Here is a 17,367-nt window from a genome sequence, read left to right on the forward strand (position 1 = left end):
TTGCCTCATTTGGTATGAAATTATTGTCTTATAGATAAAGCGACTGAAATTAGTACTCGCAGAACTAGCCTTTCCACAAGAGATATTTTTTTTTTCTTTACGGTGATTCGAGTATATATGAAAGGTGGCGCCTTTTATACTCACTTGGTCCATGTAAAGAAGGCCCGTTTATTTGGATACTTTCATTGACAGATTTCATCCATTCAGTGAGACATTTATTGTTCCTTCATGTAACACTTAAACTTGGAAAAAGGGCAATTTGTCATTGTTGTCTTGAAAGTTCCCTCCAAAGTTTGATTACCCTTTTTTTTTTTTTTATACGAACTTTACAACTTTGTACAAGCTCTCTATACTTGGTAGTAATCGGCGCAAAACATGCATGTGCACCACCTGTTCACGCACTTACTTTCGTTTTGGAGTAATATCAAAACAGTTCAAGTGCTTGAGTAACGCCATATTACAGTCTTTCACGCTGTCTCTCAACAGTTCAAGTGCTGTGGATTTTACAACAGAACCAACTCGTATTCCGCCCCCAAGGACGTGCCGCAGTCGTGTTCTGAAATAGAGGTACGTAAGGATTCTGTAGAATCAATGTACTGTAACCTTTTATAAGACGAACGCGTGATGTCATGTTGCTGTTTTTAAAGCTTTCGTACTTTGTATGATAACGCATGACTTATCCTCATCAAACTTACATTAATACTTCTAAACTTTCACTGTATGTGTGTACACAACAACTTGTCATTCGGATCCGCTTTATGCTACAGTCACACACGGCCGGGTCACAAAACTGATTTGATCCGGGTGAAAATGAGCCGGATTAATCCCAGAATGGAGGGTAATTTTTGCTACAGTCATACACGGCCGGATTTCGAACCGGGTCCATAAGGAATTAAAACCGTATCGACCCGGTTACAGCCGTAGAAACCCGTATTGACCCGTATCGAGAACGTTTATAAAGATCCGCTTTAAATCCTCAACTGAATCCTTTTCGACTCCTATCATCAACCCGTGTCAACGCGCTTCGACCCGTACCGACCCGGATGTAAACCTTGTCATCATTTATTTGTTGCACGAAGGCAATGCGGTGTACGGCAAGGGTCCATACGGTTTTACGCTGCGGGTTGCAGCGGGTCGATTCAAGTCAATGCAGTTCGAACCGGGTCAATTCGGATATCAATACGGAATTGAAATCCGTGAGAAAATTTTGAACATGACCAAAAATTTTTCACCGCCGTATCATAGCCCCCGGAATCCATCAGAAATTGACACGGGTTACGATGCGGAACTACGCGGGTCTCTACGGCTCGAACCGGGTCGATACGGTTTTAATTCCTTATGGACCCGGTTCGAAATCCGGCCGTGTGTGACTGTAGCATTAGGTTGCCACACCTTTCGGCTTTCCAAAGCAAACCGACACACACTATCACTTCGTCACATCGCGATCGTGTCTAGACTACAAATGTTTTATATCCTGGGCGTTAAGCAAATCTGCAGAGATATTTTAAGTGTCATTTCAAGAAATTTTAAAATGGATGAAATCTCTTCTTGAAGACATTGGGAGCGCGGTGACAATCTCAGTTATGGAAGTAGCCTACAGCCATTGAAATCTGGTGAAAAAGATGATAATTACAAAGATTATGATAATAACTTTGGCATTTGCTACAAGGGCGGAAAATTTAGAAATTAGTTTCACGTTAATATGATGAAACAGTTACGTGAAAGAGGCGCTTGAAAGAAAGATATTATGTCAGAAATTATAAAGCCCAAACCCACTACATATTGCAAGAAACTAAGGATAACAAAAGACAAAACTTACATTTCTGTCACTAACAGGTCACATGCAGGGGATGTGATCAGATGATTTGCCCAATATTTTTTTTTTAAAAATACCTTTGTATTTGGAGTGTATTCATAGTCTGTATGATGAGAAAGCCCCTTTTGAATGAAAAATTTTCTTGTGCCAGGCTTTTCAGCTTGACCCATCAACATCTGTAGACAGTATACAATTAAACAGGGCGTTGTATCAAGCATTGTATTGACGAATCAGTAACGAATTAGAACCTAAAAGAGTCGAGTCGGTAATTGAATCAATTGTAATTAATTTATTTTGCGCACTGTAATTTCAGTGTCATGAGAGAACAATCAAGATGAAGTACAGTGAGTTGTTTGTCGTATTTTTCTTATATACGATGTATCATATGTATGTATATATATACAATGTATGTTTCTTTACATACATCACATAGTATGTAGAAACATATTTATATATACATGTTATTACATAGTATGTATGCGCCTTGAGAAATCTACAGAGTAGGTTTGGCGCAATATGAGTCATAACCGTTATCATTATCATTATTGTCATCATCTACAATATGTATTACGTTTCTATCATATTTGTTTGTATGTGTTCATAGTATGTGTTTGAATAATGTTTGATGTCAAACAAGTTCCAACCGACTCTAAATTAATCGGATAATAGCGGAACTATGCTGCTGGACTAGGCAGGTCTGATATGAGTGGTAGATGAGGCTATCTGTATTCCACTGGTGCCTACATGGCGATGACCGTTTCTTTCTTGTTTGGTCTGTACTTTGAAGATCGGCTGCTTTACGAAGATTCAGACTGCGATCAATAGCTTGGACATCATCTTACTTTGTGTTGGAGCCGCTATTGCCTTGCTGGAGGTGAGGACATACTCTTCTATAATGTCGTTATAATAGTGTTGTTTTGATTTCTTATCATTTGTCATTGTCGTATCGTAATGCAAACATACATAATTATGTTATTAACCTAGTCTGCTGTTCAGAATACATTTTTTACATGAATGTGCAGTTTGTGAGCATGCGGGGTAATTGAGTCGTGGGAAAATTCATTCAGAGAGTTCACGGTTTATGATTTGGTTTGTTTTCAGGAGCAATTTATGCCTGTGAGCCAGCAAATCTCTCGATATATATAATGTATAAATATATATATATTGTTATTATTATTATTATTATTATTATTACTACTATTTTTATTATTATTATTATTATTATTATTATTATTATTTATTCGGCTTTCAATCACAAATATCATATTAAATTTTTCGAAATCAGAAAATACACTGGAGTGGTAAGGGTGCACCAGGTTGGGCAGCCCGGGTCTGGAAAGAGCCAACAAAATGACTGGGGCCCTCGGGCCATCCTCCCCAACCCACCTGGTGCACCCAAAACAGTCAGTTTACAATATAAAAGATACAAATATATATATATATATATATATATATATATATATATATATATATATATATATATACATATATACATATATACATACATATTTATGTATATATATATATATATATATATATATATACACTATATATATATATATATGTACATATATAATATATACATATAATGGATAATACGTAAATATATAGGCCTATAGAGAAACGATGTATTATTTTTTTCTTTTAAAATTGAACCGGCATCGGATGACACTCATTAACTTCATTCATGTTGCTTGTTGTGCACTGCCATTATGAATCGATGCTATGAATAGAATTGACTATTCATATCAAATGGTGCATGCCTCTATTCCTGCACCATTTTAGGGTGTGTACGCCTCAGATGATTTATGCATTAGCCCGCATGCACTTCTTATCGGGGCTCAAGGTGGAAGACGTATGATGGAACTTCACTTGGGCCACAAAAAATATTTGTCTTGCTTGCAATCTTGAGTATAATAGTACATTCGAGATAACGTACTTTCCCTATGATATAATTTTTACTCTTTTATCGACCTCAGTTACTTGGAATACTAATGTCAGGATACCTCGCTTGTCACAGTAAGGAGGTTGAAGACAATCAAGTAATGCCTATGCGTAAGTAAACAACCTGATCATATTTTGTTAATAAAAGAAAAGGTCAAAAGTGTAGCATGTTAAGTTTTCTTCGCACAGTATTCATGTGTGTGTGTGTGCGTGTGTGCACGTGTGTGCACGCGTGTGTGTGTGTGTCTTTGTGTGAGTGTATGGAAGGGTTCTTTTTTCATTTCAATTTCATGTGCGTCCTTTTAACATTATCACAACAGTCAACATCAATAACATATGCAGTTATCGTTTTGAATGACTTTCCTATCATGCCGTTTTTGTTATCATCTTATATACTGTACTAGTAGTTATTATTGGTAAACGTACACTGCAAAAAGTCCGGTGTTAAATATGAAACACCGAGCTGGTGTTAAATTTTCGGTGCTCATTTTTGGTGTTAAATTAACACCTCCTGGTGTCACTTCAATGTATGAAAATGTTTTTTTGACTAGTTTCTTGGTTACTGTTTTTCTTGTTGATTTTTAACTTTCCGATAAAGTACTTGATTTTGGAAAAAAAAGGTGTGAAAACATTTACACCACAGTAACACCAGTTGGTGTGGTCCCTTATTGAAGCTGGGCGGGTGTTATACCATTGAAATGAACACCAGCAATATCAACTCAACACCATGGGGTGTCAATGTTGAATTAACACCAACGCAGTGTCAGAATATCACCAGCTACAGTGTCAAATTAACACCACGAAGTGCCAGGTGAACACTTTTCAACACCATAACAACATACTTTCAACACCTGTCGGTGTGTTCCTCTATTGACACTTGATCGGTGTTAGATTTAACACCCATGGTGTTAAATCTAACACCGATGTTTTTACAGTGTACCAGCAAATCACAGACGTAATTCCAGTAGTAAAGGTATAGCTCCAACGTCATCGTTAGTACCCTTCACTTTCCTATCATGATTGCAAAAATCAAAGTCATTAACGTTCTTATCAGCATAGTAGTAATGGTATTGAGCATCATGTTATTTTAATTCATTGGGACCGTAATTTTCAGGTTCACTCTATCAGGATACCATTATTGTGCAATTGAACTGGACTTTCCTAATCATATGCACCAAAACTGCGCGGATCATGAGGAATGGGTATAAGCCGAAAATAATGTGCAAAACTTATTAAGTGTTTTGTCGGAGAATATATTTGCAGAAAACTCATCGTTGTTGCTTTTATCAGTGAGTGAAAATAACCACACCTTTTTCTAATGGCAGATTTCGAGACAAGTATAATGTCTCCCTTAACAATTTCCCTAATATCTGAACTTACCTGATGATTTTGGTTTGGCAAATGTGTGTGTAAAACCTTTTGATCACAGATATTCCTTCAATGCATTTTTGAAGGTGTCACACTCGATTTTCCATTTGTTTTTTTTTTAATATTATTTACAGAACCACGAGGTCAATACAACGGGGGCTACCGCTAATGGTCAATCTGACTTGTCATCGGAAGGATAAAAAAAGCACCCTTGAAACAAAATCAAACACCCATTAGCCATTCCACTCCCACGAAAGAGGCATGGGGCAAAGAGAGCTAACCTTGACGGACAATGCAAGTGGAATGCTGTGGATTCGGCCGACGACAGTCCGCCATATTGTTGATAGAATACTTTATGTATGAGTGTGCGTTTGCGTGTGTGTGTGTGTGTGTGTGTGCGTGCGTGTTCCGCTGCCCTTGTAAATATAACATCAATATCATCTTTGCCAGGATGGAAGAACTGATACCAACTTGACCTATCCAACAAAAATGCAACAGAACGGCAAAGGCATTATTTCGACAACTTAATGGAGAAATCTTGTAATAAAAGTGAAAGTTGATTTGCGTGGAAAATCGAATAACGATAACCCAAAAGAAAAATATTATATTAATTGGTATCACATTGTGTCCGATGAAGAGTCTTGAAGGATAGCATAACTCCCCCAGAACAGACTGACTAAGCATCGACCACCCGAATTTTGGTTTTTATCAATGTCAACTGCTCCCTGAAATTATGTTCAGCGGCTTATTCACCGGCAATATAAACGCCAATAGTAGTTGATTCGGCAACCGACCTGTCACGAGTATATTCTACCTTATATTCAGTAATGTTATAACCCTTGCGTTGTGTTCTTTTGTTTCTTGAGGGTGCAAATATAGTTTATATTCAGATTATATTATGAATCATTGAGCCATAACCTTGTAAAATTGAAAAACTGAAAAAAAAAGATGGTCTGAGTTCAAAACTTCTAATGCAAGTAGAGAATCATAAATGTAAATTTGTAATTATGCTGAAATAGCCTGTTTTAATTTGTCTGTTTTTTTTTTTGAATGACACAATTGTGAACGGCTGAAAAACGAAAGTTAAATTCATGTAATGTGCGATTTTGTCAAGAGGCTGAAACAGAGGACGAGCGACTCATTTTTTCCCCTTCAAATTGTAGGTTTAATCATCTTGAAATAAATGCAGTACTTAATGCCCCCACGTGACATATTTTGGAACCATGTGACATTGGGACGCACGTTGCGCTTATAATTTACTGTCCTGTTTATTCCACAAGCACTTAAAATTTTAGTTTTGCTTAGGCTCGATAAAATAATTCATGAACTGGTAGTCCTTTGAAATACAATAGGATATGTTTTCAAGGCAGAGAGGCTCGGCAAAATAGGATCAATAGCAAGAATTAGACTCACAGGTACGTCTGTTTTTCAAAGTAAGTATCTGTCGTTTCATTGTTTTGCTTTGGTTTTTTTTTTTCCGAATGTGAGTGTGACTTGCAATCGTGATGAATATTTTGAATATTGCCGTGGTTTTGTTTGGTCTTAGGCGTAATTTCAGCTGTTTCATTAGTTGTTTATAAGTTGTGCATTGACCAATTCAACTACAACACATACAATTCTGTAAATTGTGTATTTCAATTAAATTTGTTCCTTTACTGCACAATACATCAACATCTTTGAATCCAGATTGTACACCTTTTTCGCGCTTTTTTTGAAAAAGTATAAAATCTGTGATTGATCAGATCTTTCCCCTTAGTAAGAAAAAAGAAATTCAGAATTAGATGAAGGCTCCATTTCTGCCTTTCCATTATATTGTCTGTAAAATTCCACCTGAACTTACAGCGAATTAATTAAAATGTAGCTATTTAAGCGAAAATACGCTTACTTGTTCCATATTCAGCCCAGTTACTAAAAGAGTCATTGTTGAAACTGAATATTTTATAAACAACCTTTCTAATGTGAGATGATGCCAGTGTATTCAGTGACTGAATACTCGCAGACGATTGGTTGTACTCTGCCGTTTGGTCACGCTAATAGTGTTGCAGTTTGTTTTAACACATCATTGCGCTCCAATTCCATTCCAACTCCACCTTTACATTATGTCATTCTGATCGATGCAAAGCATCGCACGGACGAGGACGAAATTTGACATGTATGCAGAGTTTATTGTATATATGGATAAACCGTTCCATTCTAAATACTGTAAAACTAGACAATAACATTTATCTCATACCACTAGTTGGTGAAGAATATTGATAATATATATAGTGAACGTGCTGTGACAAAAAAAGAAGAAAGCGATATAACTATGTAAATACTTTGCAATGATATTGAAAATATTGCAGCTGATTGTTTTTGTCCGATTTAAAGTATATCAAAGTAGTCCTGTAAAAATAGAATACCTGAATATAAAAAGACCCAAGTCTATAACAGAAAAGTTTGAAAAAATAGAAATCATTAATTAATTTCCTAATGTTTTTAGTTTAGTCAGTTAGTGAAATGTTAGTTATACAAATTTAAATGTGGAACATTCATTTTACTGATTACCAATCTTTGCAAGACTTCGTAAAGGGTCTCCAAAGACGATAACAAAATTTAGACTTGGGCCGTTTTTACATTCAGGTATTCATATATATATTCTCTACTGTCACAGCAAGTTATAACCTGTCATTAATATAAGGTCTGTCCTAATTTGTATAGGTAACTTTTTTCACGTGTCTAATTGTGACAATACATTAAAAGTTCCATAGCCTGGTTCTTTGCTTGCGAAAATCTTTACACACTCTTATACTTGTCTATCTGTGCCTACTTTTGCAAATTGCGTTTGTGTTGAATAATATGCAAGAATTCAATAACATTTTGTTTTCAAGAAAATTAAAAACTAAGAATATAATGCAAACAAAAAAAAAACCACACTTATCATTCGGGCTGATGTATGAACGAAATTATTATTTTTCTACTCATACACTAAAGAATGCTTTCAAGGTGTAGCCAACAAGGAACAAAAACAATTAAGAAGAAGTAGACAAAATAATGAAAGAATATTGCTGAGAAGTTATTCGACGCATTTCATTCCACTAATACATGTAATATCAACTTGATTTCCACAATTGAAGACCAAATTAATCAGGTTTTTATACAGGTCTTTACACTGATCTTAAAGTTTGACCTGAGAGAATAGTGTGTAGCATAATAGCGTATGCCTCTGAAATTCCTGCCCATACCTCTTTGTTGACATTGGCAGATAAAATTAAGACTACATTCTGTTTATAATTTCAATAGAAGTATTCGTTGCCTCTCCCGAAATTTGTGTTTATTTTGATTAAGTAATCACAATTTGAAACGCATTGCGGATGGGAAATCGAGACCGTTTAATCACCTGTGCCATAATTTTGCGCGGGAAAAATTGATTGATCCTCTTGTGAGATTAAAACATGGTCCTTTTACTCGGGGTAACCCCGTCACTGTTAGCAGTGCTCCCCTAAGAGGAAATATCAGCACATAACAAGGCATTGATTGTAAAGAAGAATCGTATCGCATAATGCAGACAGGTTTCATAAAATAGTGCCAGTATAGGAATAAATGCATATCATGCATATCACATGAATAGACAAACACAAACTAACCAAAAAAAAAAAAAAGAAAGAAAAAGACCGAGAAAATGCAAGTCTTTCATTCACTTTAAAACCGCATTCTAAGCATATTAGTGTAATTACCCAAGAAATTAATTTAATCATCTAGTTCGATGAACATTTTAGCTGTCGCCTTGATCGGAATTGTAGATATCTTCTATACATTTATATGTACCCGTGTCCTTACTTCTAATCGAGAAACTATATTCACTATGCTTGCCTAAACTCCAACAGACATATATACACCCTATCATACATCTTAAGGTGTTGAATGTCTTAGCCTTTCCCATTTGATTCACCCGTGATGAAAAATAAAATAAAATAAGAAGAAAAATAATTAAACCTTGAAAACGTATAGGAAGAAATACTGAAGACGTGTAACAACGAAAGTTACGCTGTAAACTTTCTTTCTCTGTGGGTAAAGAATGACGGATGCATTGGGAACGACAATTTTTCGTTCCCGTCTGTTATTCTGAAGGTTCGTTAATGTGAAAATGAAATAAGGTCTGTTCATGCGCATCTTTTTATTTATTTTTTTTTTGATCAATGAACCTCGGAATAACAAACCTTATTTCATTATCAGAAATTTAGGAATTAACGAACCTTCGGAATAACGCTACAAATGTTTGGGTTTACGTAACCGTTTTTATTTCCGGATAAAGACACATGAAGGTATAGGGAATTTGCGTGTTTCGGAATAATGAACCTTCAAAATAACGAGCCTTATTTCATTTTAAGATTAACGAACCTCACCCTTTGCTGCTAACAGTTGCTAGAACACCTTGTTTATATAAAGGCCGACAACGAGTAAGGAACAGCAGTGGCCGAATCGAGGTTATCTCAAATTGAATGTTCAAGTGGTCTGGCTTGTCGGTGCAACTGTAGCAGACGTGGCGATGGGTGCCCTGAAGCGGCCTCGGAAGATGTTCCTGATCGCGCCCCGGAAGTGGGGGTGCTTCGTGCCGTAGATGAGAGGGTTGACGCAGCTGTTGAACAGCAGGAACGCCTGGCCGAGCGGCACGCCGGCTGCGACGCCCGGATTGGAGAGCACAACAGTGCCATACGGGATGACGCAGACGAGAAAAGCAAGCACTACGTAGAACATGTTCTTCGTGATGCGGTTCTCAAGTTTGCTAGTCTCCGAACGATTCTTGTTCGTCCCACCAGTGGCGTTTTTCTGCTGAAAGATAGCATTAGGGAGAAAGATGCACAAACATGAAAGAAAGAGAGAGAAAGAGAGAGAGAGAGAGAGAGAGGAAAAAAAACACACCCACAAATTCAAGCAACTCTGCCAAGTAAAATGTGATGAGTTTCAGGTGTTATACAGCAGGGCTCAACATCAGCAGAGGCAAGGTGCGTGTTAAAATATTACCCACACCATGCATTTCAGTGTTTCGGTGTTTTCTTGTTCTTGATAATGACTGTCAAAGAAAAATTTGTTCCAGATTAGTTTCAGATACTGTTATGTATAACTATACGTATACACATAAACATACATCCCGAGACCAGCTCGGGGTACCAAAGTCAAAGTCGTCAAATCTGATTTTTATTTGGTGGCCTAAAATTTGAAGAAAATATAAACAAAATCATTTGATAAAGCATCAAAGTAACGCAGTAAGCATCGATATTTATATTTTTGAGCAGGACCGACAGAGTGCTTCAAATATCGCATTCAAAGAGAAAACACTTTAGGATACAATGATCTACTATAAAAAAACAAAACAAAATAATCGTAAAAAACATGTTTATTACGTTTAAATTGTCAGGCATGATAAAGTGATTCAAATGCACTAAGTGTAGTAGCATTCAATATCGAAATGAAGTATAAACGTAGGTTTTGCATGACGTCCCATCGGTTCCAGGCAAGCCTACACAGCCTGCCATAGGAGGGCCAATATAAAGGGTTCACACCTGTAAATAAAATGGACTGTCCCAGACCCCTTCACAAAATCGTGCCAAAGATACCAAAATAAATGAAGAAAAAATTACTCAAAAATCAATCATGCAGTTTGGCAAAAAACTTAATAGCTGCAGATATTGAGTATGAATTCCTCTACAAACTGCAAACATTTTGGTTGGAAGATGAAAGCTTTTCTCATGGAATTTGAAGGGACTATATTTCATTGGGTGCATGTACAGAAAATAGGTGACTTTTTGAGTGAAAAGAACTTGTAGTCTAGCTTTTCGGACCCTTGGACAGAGTTTGAGCTGAAGAAATCGCCTTGGGAATTTGATGGATGAAAGGATTATATCTCACTTGTCCAGGTTAGTGAAGATGAATAACCTCATTTCTCCCAGCTATTTTAGAGAATTTTTTGAAATTTGAATTTTAACACACGTCTCTATGGGGAATTATTTACCCCTGTGAACCCTATAAATGCCTTCTGTTATCCTGCGCCCTCTGCCACTGTATATTTTGCAGCCTGGTTGTTGCTGTTTAGACACAAATTCAAGTATACTCGCATGTCGCTTGATTTTAATTCAGATAGTATTTTACATTCAGAAACTGACTTAATCTTATTCTAGCATATAACTACTCTATATACACATACATACACATGGGATACATTCCTGGAAATTATATTATCCCTCCCCCCTTTTGAACGTCACTGGGGCATCATTTTCGAAACGCTTTACGCTTGTCTTTCACTTTCAGAAAGTTTTTAATTGGATGTCATTTAATTTGTAATTTTATGCTATTTACTCACCCAGGGCTATGCCGTAATTTCAGCTCGTTCAGTCACCAAAACAAAACAAAACAAAACAAAACAAAACAAAACAAAACAAAACAAACACAAAGGTAGAATCATTTTCATCAGCCAGGAATGATGATTTATCTACAGCCAAACAAAGTTTTAATGAGTACTTTTCTATAGATAACAATAATTTGTCACAGAGAAATGTGTCCTTCGGCACCCATTAGCTGATTATCATTTCCAAATTAAAATACTTCTGTAGGTTGCATCGTTTCACATACAATGACTGGCTGAAGAAGTGCACGTGCACTTTAATTAATAGCATATTCATCCTTTCAATAGAAATATTTCCATGTCAATACTTTTTCTACTTTCTTCTTGTCTATTTTAGAAAGAAAACTTAAATTGATATCACGAACACGAATTATTGACTCTTAAAGGGGAAATTCAGTCATGGTAAGTTGTGAGGGGATGACATGCTCACTTTTCCATTTGCATATTCATATTGACTGTTCAAGAACTGTTTCCATCCAAAATATCAAAACTTCAAAAAGTCATAACTTCCTTATTTTTCATCCGATTTCGATCAAAATTATACCGTTGGACTCGTAATATCTTACTCTTTCTTATTAGAGTAACTTATGTTTGGACTGGATTTCCCCTTTAAAAGACAAACTCTATCATACATTAAACCACTGGGCCCTCTTCTGCAATGAAATTCAATCGCAAAGCATCAGGAAAGTGGGGCTCAAGAACATGTCTCGTGTTCCAAAACTTGCCGTCTACCACACGTCGTGTAAAAAATGCTTTCTCAATTACCTCTCATTGACATGCGTCTGAAATGGGGTTCAGTCATTTTGGTTTCAAGTTGAGGAATATTTAATATCACCGTAGGTCCCTGACAACCCGATTTGATATTTACCGCCATTTATCAAGCTCTACTGCCAAGTGATAAACATGCGCTTTAAAAAAATGCTGCTAATGATTGTAGAACATCACTAGACAATGAGTGTGACATTGACTGCAGTGCAAAACATGAGGGGAAATGTTGCTAGAATGAGGGGAAAGTGTTGCGTACCAGTGGGAATGCAGAACGTAATTACAACTGTACTTGGTGGGGATAGAAACTTTAGGTGTCTTTGCTTCCAATGTTTTGGAGGAACCTAATATTGTGGTAATCGCACGTTGCACTCTGCGTAGGAAGGTCCCAAATCGAATTTGAAAAGAAAAGAAAAGAAAAGAAAAGAAAAGAAAAGAAAAGAAAAGAAAAGAAAAGAAGAAAAGAAAAGAAAAGAAATGAAAAGAAAAGAAAAGAAAAGAAAAGAAAAGAAAAGAAAAGAAAAGAAAAGAATAGAAACGAAAAGAGAAAAACAAAAGAAAAAATAGAGAAGAAAAGAAAAGAAAAAAGTCCTTAATTTTCGGTCCATTAAGGGTCAGAGCAGGATCATTAAGTAGCTTCGCTCCCTCTTCCTTACAACCAGGATTCGATGCCATGAGAATTCATTTTTTTTTTTAGCAAAATGACGCGCTGACGTGCTTTCCCCGAATTCGTTTGTCGAATTGGATATGACATTTAAATTGTTCAATTCATTTATTTTCTTTTAGTTTATATAAGAATACGAGGCAAAAGTATGAAAGCCGTGGAATCATGAGAAGCACAAATTATAGGCTAAGTGAGAAATGAAGAGTGAGCAACGGATACTTCTTGTCAAACGAATGAATGAATGAATTGAAATAAAAAACAAGTAGGGATATACATGAGCCAGCTCACCCTTCACCACAGCACCAACACCCCCCCCCCCACTTGAGTAGTTGATTTCAGTGTTGACTTTTGTTGTCCTGAAAAGTCACTGTGATGTTATATACAGCACTTCCTTCTCGAGGAAAGATCGATTAATGGAATCATTCTCGTATCCGCTATCACTAATCACATCAATAAGCAAAGATCATCCCTCACAAAATGAAGGCGCGTTCGGTGCGTGGCTGTGTTTAATGTTTCATAATCGCCAAGTTATCAGGGATCTTCAGTGTTTCATTCTCTTCCGTGTCAGATATCCTATAGTTTAATCTTCATGCTGTTACAGACACCGTGGTTATGATGTCATTGCGCATGAAGGCATAGATGATATTCTCGTTACTCGAGTACTGTAACTCAGATAATTATTTACAAAAAAATGATTTTATGAAGACAGATCCGTCCATATCTCCATCTCTGTAGTTGAATATTTAACTTTATTGCAGCATTCAGGGTCCTTTTAATACCCCTAAAAGGGTTGAACTTGTAATTTTTGCAGTAGCACGGAGGCATTCTCACAAATCACAATGGCATTGATGTATATTAATATTGGTCCCTTTATGGAGCAGAGGGCAGGGGGATTTAATGGGTCTGATTGTATCCAGTGCAGAACACAATGGGAGGAAAACCAACCAACTGGATTGGGGACGTGGGGACAGTGCACTCTATAAATTGGTGGATTTAGGGGTGTTAATGTAGTCTTTACGTTTCATCGGCTGGCGTAATCTCGTTCATGGGAACCCAATTGAATCCCGAAATAATTCACTCACTACCCACTTTCTGAAGCTACCCGGGACTCATTCATTACAGCTCCAAATAACACGCGCGTTTTGCAATAATTGTCGTTTCCATGACAACAGCTGGAAAACAACATACCGATGGCCACGATCGTAATCATATTACTGTGGCAGTTTCCAGTGTGCCTTAGGACAGTTACAAATATCGTGTTAAACCTGTACAAGGGAAACTATCACTACTGAATGAAACCCCTGCACGGTAATGAAACAAAACTAAATACAATTTCCTCAGCTCTTCCACTTCTGACAACACAGTAAAGCTTCGGTTAACTTCATTTAGGCCAATTAAGTTTAAACATGGAATCGAACACGACTGATTTACACTGACCGAAGTTGCATTAGCTGTGCTCGATGAAGTGCCCGCTGCGTTCCCATCCCCTCCCGTCCCCTGTTCTTTTCCATCTGCTGGAGCGTCTTTTGCCGCCGAGGTCGAGCCCGTGGCGGCTCCGCCCTTGGCTTGCGGCCTCGATGCTCCCCACGACTTCTGCTGCTTTGCGTGGTTCCTGATGTACACGAAAATGCGGAGGTACACCATGAGCACGATGCTCAGGGGTAGGCAGGTGAGAAAGGTTGCTGCCAGATAGGAGTGTGTCAGGTTCACGGTACCGTCATCGTTGTCTTCGAGATCGCTGCACATATGAGGACCGTCATCGTAGCCCAGTCTTGTCGCGCCGACTGCGAAAGGGACGATGATGACGCTGAACGGTATCATCCAGGTCAGGATGAGTATGAGTGCGGTGTTGACGCGGCTGAACACCTTGACGGCCAATATTACATGGAGGGTATGAAGAAGGAGTGTTATTGTATATACTCACATCACACTTCCTCCCACACACGCGCACGCACACATACACATACACAACCAAACCAATGTTTCCTTTTCACATTTCTCCTTTAAAAAAAGAACAAGAAATATATGCACAAATGTAAAGCTTTTAGTTTTGCAATGTATAAACAAGTAACGTTTTTGTCCTGTATTTCATTTCTCTAACTTACATATTTATGTTATGATTAATATCATATGCAATTCATAATTAGTGCTCTTCGTTACAAGTAGCAATAACCCTAATTAAAAGAACTTGGTTATTCCCAAATTGCCTTCTACTTCCTGTTTGGTTGTATTTCATAGTAATTGGAATTCGAAAACTGAAACAGAAATGGAGCCAAAAGGAAAGGAGATAACAGAGTTCAGAGGAGTCTGTAAAGAGATAGCGTATCGTCTGGCAGAATTGATATCTTGACGGTAGAAGGTGCAAAATCCTTCCCGTCATTCTATTTCTACTGAACAAAAGCAAAAACGTGTTTCTTCCTCTCTCCTTTCCATACGTGTAAACTGACTCTGCCTTTAAGGGCAGCAAACAATCAGGCATTGCTTAAGGTCTACTCTTGCTATTTGCTCAATACTGCTTGCTTTATTTGGCGCTGTCTGTAAAATCTATATCGGCACTTAATGTTCTAAACAATATTCAAGCATAGCATGCAAAATTCATATGTTTTGCCCATTGGAGCTTAGAGCAACTGAAGAAACCAATGACTGACACGCTGAAATGAAAATAATATATAATACTTTCACCTTTCAGGACCATGGACCACCCCAAAATGCCATCAATGCAGTGTACAAGCAAGTAATGACCAGCTATAGATAATCTAACACGAATCATATTTCTGCACGTGATTTATTACATATTTTTTTGTTTGTCGTTAAGAACAGCAGGTGCAATATTGTATATTCAATTGCCTAAGTTTTGGAAGCAATAATAATTATCACCTTATAAAGAAAGGACATGTCGTTAAATCGGCACCAGCTAAGAAAAGTGATAAGTCGTCTGGTCACGTGGAGTAGTCACGAAACAATAATAGCCACTTAAAGGACGACAACCAGTTATGTAAAAACAAAACAAACATTACAACAGATTGACAAATTGCCCTACATCGACGTAAATAAGCACTGAATTGATCAGTGTTTTATTAGCAGCCATGATACTGCTAAAACACTGATCAATTCAGTGCTTATTTACGTCGATGTAGGGCAATTTGTCAATCTGTTGCAATGAAAACATCTCGACGGAAGAATTTCATGAATTTGAAAAACAAACACTAGTTTGAAAACAACCGTTGGTGTGAAGACGATCACCAAAAGTGCAAGCGACAGGTGTGAATTCAACCACCTGTGAGAATAAGGGGATTGCTTTCACATCAGCGGTTGTTTCCTCATTTGAAGGCTCCACAACTCACCTTCCTATACGTGGCTGAGGAAGTCGTGATGAGGATCATTCTGTTGAATCCGATGGTGGCTAGATGCCACACGCTACTTCCGCTGCACGTGAAACGGATGACGGCAACAAGCACGCAGGACGCTGGCGAGAACGGCCAACCGTCCCTGACGAGCAGGCCGACGATGATCCAGGGTATGGTGAGGCACATGAGCACGTCGCCCACGGCAAGACTCGCGATGTACACGTTGGTGGTCGTCCGCAGTTTGGGAAATATTATCACCGCCAGAACGACAATGGAGTTGCCGATGAAGCCGGAGACGGACACGAAGCCGAGGAAACTGCTGAAAATGATTTTGGGGACGATGTTCTTGACGTCATCCTCGACTTCGTCTGCGGCTTGCGTGGTGTTGATCAGTGACATCTGCGTTTGTTCCATTTCTGTGACAGACGGATATAAACTGCTCAGAGAAGTATAGGATACCCTGTATGCAGTTGACATTTGCGATATCGTATGATGGTATTATGCCTGTTTCCAGAAGACGAAAACTCTTTGTTGATAGCAAATTTGACATGTGTATCATATCATGTACCAATATCATTGCTGCTGCCATGATGTCAACAGCTAAATTTTGTGTTTGACAAGTTTCGTGATGACTACACTGGTTCTTATACCAAAGTAATAGTAGAACCATTATATCTTAAAACTAGAAATGCCGCTACGGCGACTGGTGTATGCCTCCGCCATAATGCATGGTTCTCCTAATAGGTCTATAGTACAATGTCTTGACAATGTGTGATGACAGTTTCACACAATTGGCAAAATATTAAAATGACAGGTTTGCCACAAATGTGCTGAATGATCACATTCCTAGAACTAGGTTCAATTGGATGAATGATTAAAACGTCAGAGTGCAGGTATTTGGGGGAACTGATGATTTTTACTTGACTTTTGACCCTTTTATAAGTTTATACATTGAGTAATTTTCAAAGTATTGAGAAAAAGTATAATTTCACTATCAAATGGTAAAATAGTATTATCTAAACCTGGCCTTTGACCTTGACCTCACAGTTCCAAAGAGAATCACTGTTAGGCAGAACATGCA

The 17,367-nt window shown here is 37.6% G+C and overlaps 2 protein-coding genes across 2 annotated transcripts in view; one reads left to right on the plus strand and one right to left on the minus strand.

The window, feature by feature from the left end:
* LOC140245638 (leukocyte surface antigen CD53-like) overlaps nucleotides 1-5,442 on the plus strand; it is a 78,044-nt gene extending 72,602 nt beyond the window's left edge. The window contains exons 8-11 of the mRNA XM_072325200.1: nucleotides 487-567; nucleotides 2,604-2,690; nucleotides 3,796-3,871; nucleotides 5,263-5,442. Of these exons, the coding sequence (XP_072181301.1) occupies nucleotides 487-567; nucleotides 2,604-2,690; nucleotides 3,796-3,871; nucleotides 5,263-5,297 (279 nt within the window). The 3' untranslated portion in view covers nucleotides 5,298-5,442. The remainder of the gene's footprint in view (nucleotides 1-486; nucleotides 568-2,603; nucleotides 2,691-3,795; nucleotides 3,872-5,262) is intronic.
* Nucleotides 5,443-9,613: 4,171 nt separating this feature from the next.
* Nucleotides 9,614-16,700, minus strand: LOC140245179 (G-protein coupled receptor moody-like). The gene is made up of 3 exons (XM_072324778.1): nucleotides 16,284-16,700; nucleotides 14,377-14,805; nucleotides 9,614-9,940 (listed from the first exon to the last, which is right to left on the minus strand). The coding sequence occupies exons 1-3, from the start codon at nucleotides 16,698-16,700 to the stop codon at nucleotides 9,614-9,616; spliced, it is 1,173 nt and encodes a 390-aa protein (XP_072180879.1).
* Nucleotides 16,701-17,367: the final 667 nt, after the last annotated feature.

The sequence above is a fragment of the Diadema setosum genome, chromosome 22, assembly GCF_964275005.1.
Source record: "Diadema setosum chromosome 22, eeDiaSeto1, whole genome shotgun sequence".
NCBI lineage: Eukaryota > Metazoa > Echinodermata > Echinoidea > Diadematoida > Diadematidae > Diadema > Diadema setosum.

Excerpts from the sequence above, each read along its gene's own strand:
- LOC140245179 (XM_072324778.1), bottom strand. The coding sequence starts at position 16,700 with ATGGAACAAACGCAGATGTCACTGATCAACACCACGCAAGCCGCAGAC. Across the intron at positions 14,806-16,283 it reads CCTCAGCCACGTATAGGAAG|GTGTTCAGCCGCGTCAACAC; the intron begins GTGAGTTGTGGA and ends TTGGCCGTCAAG. Across the intron at positions 9,941-14,376 it reads GCACAGCTAATGCAACTTCG|CAGAAAAACGCCACTGGTGG; the intron begins GTCAGTGTAAAT and ends GCTATCTTTCAG.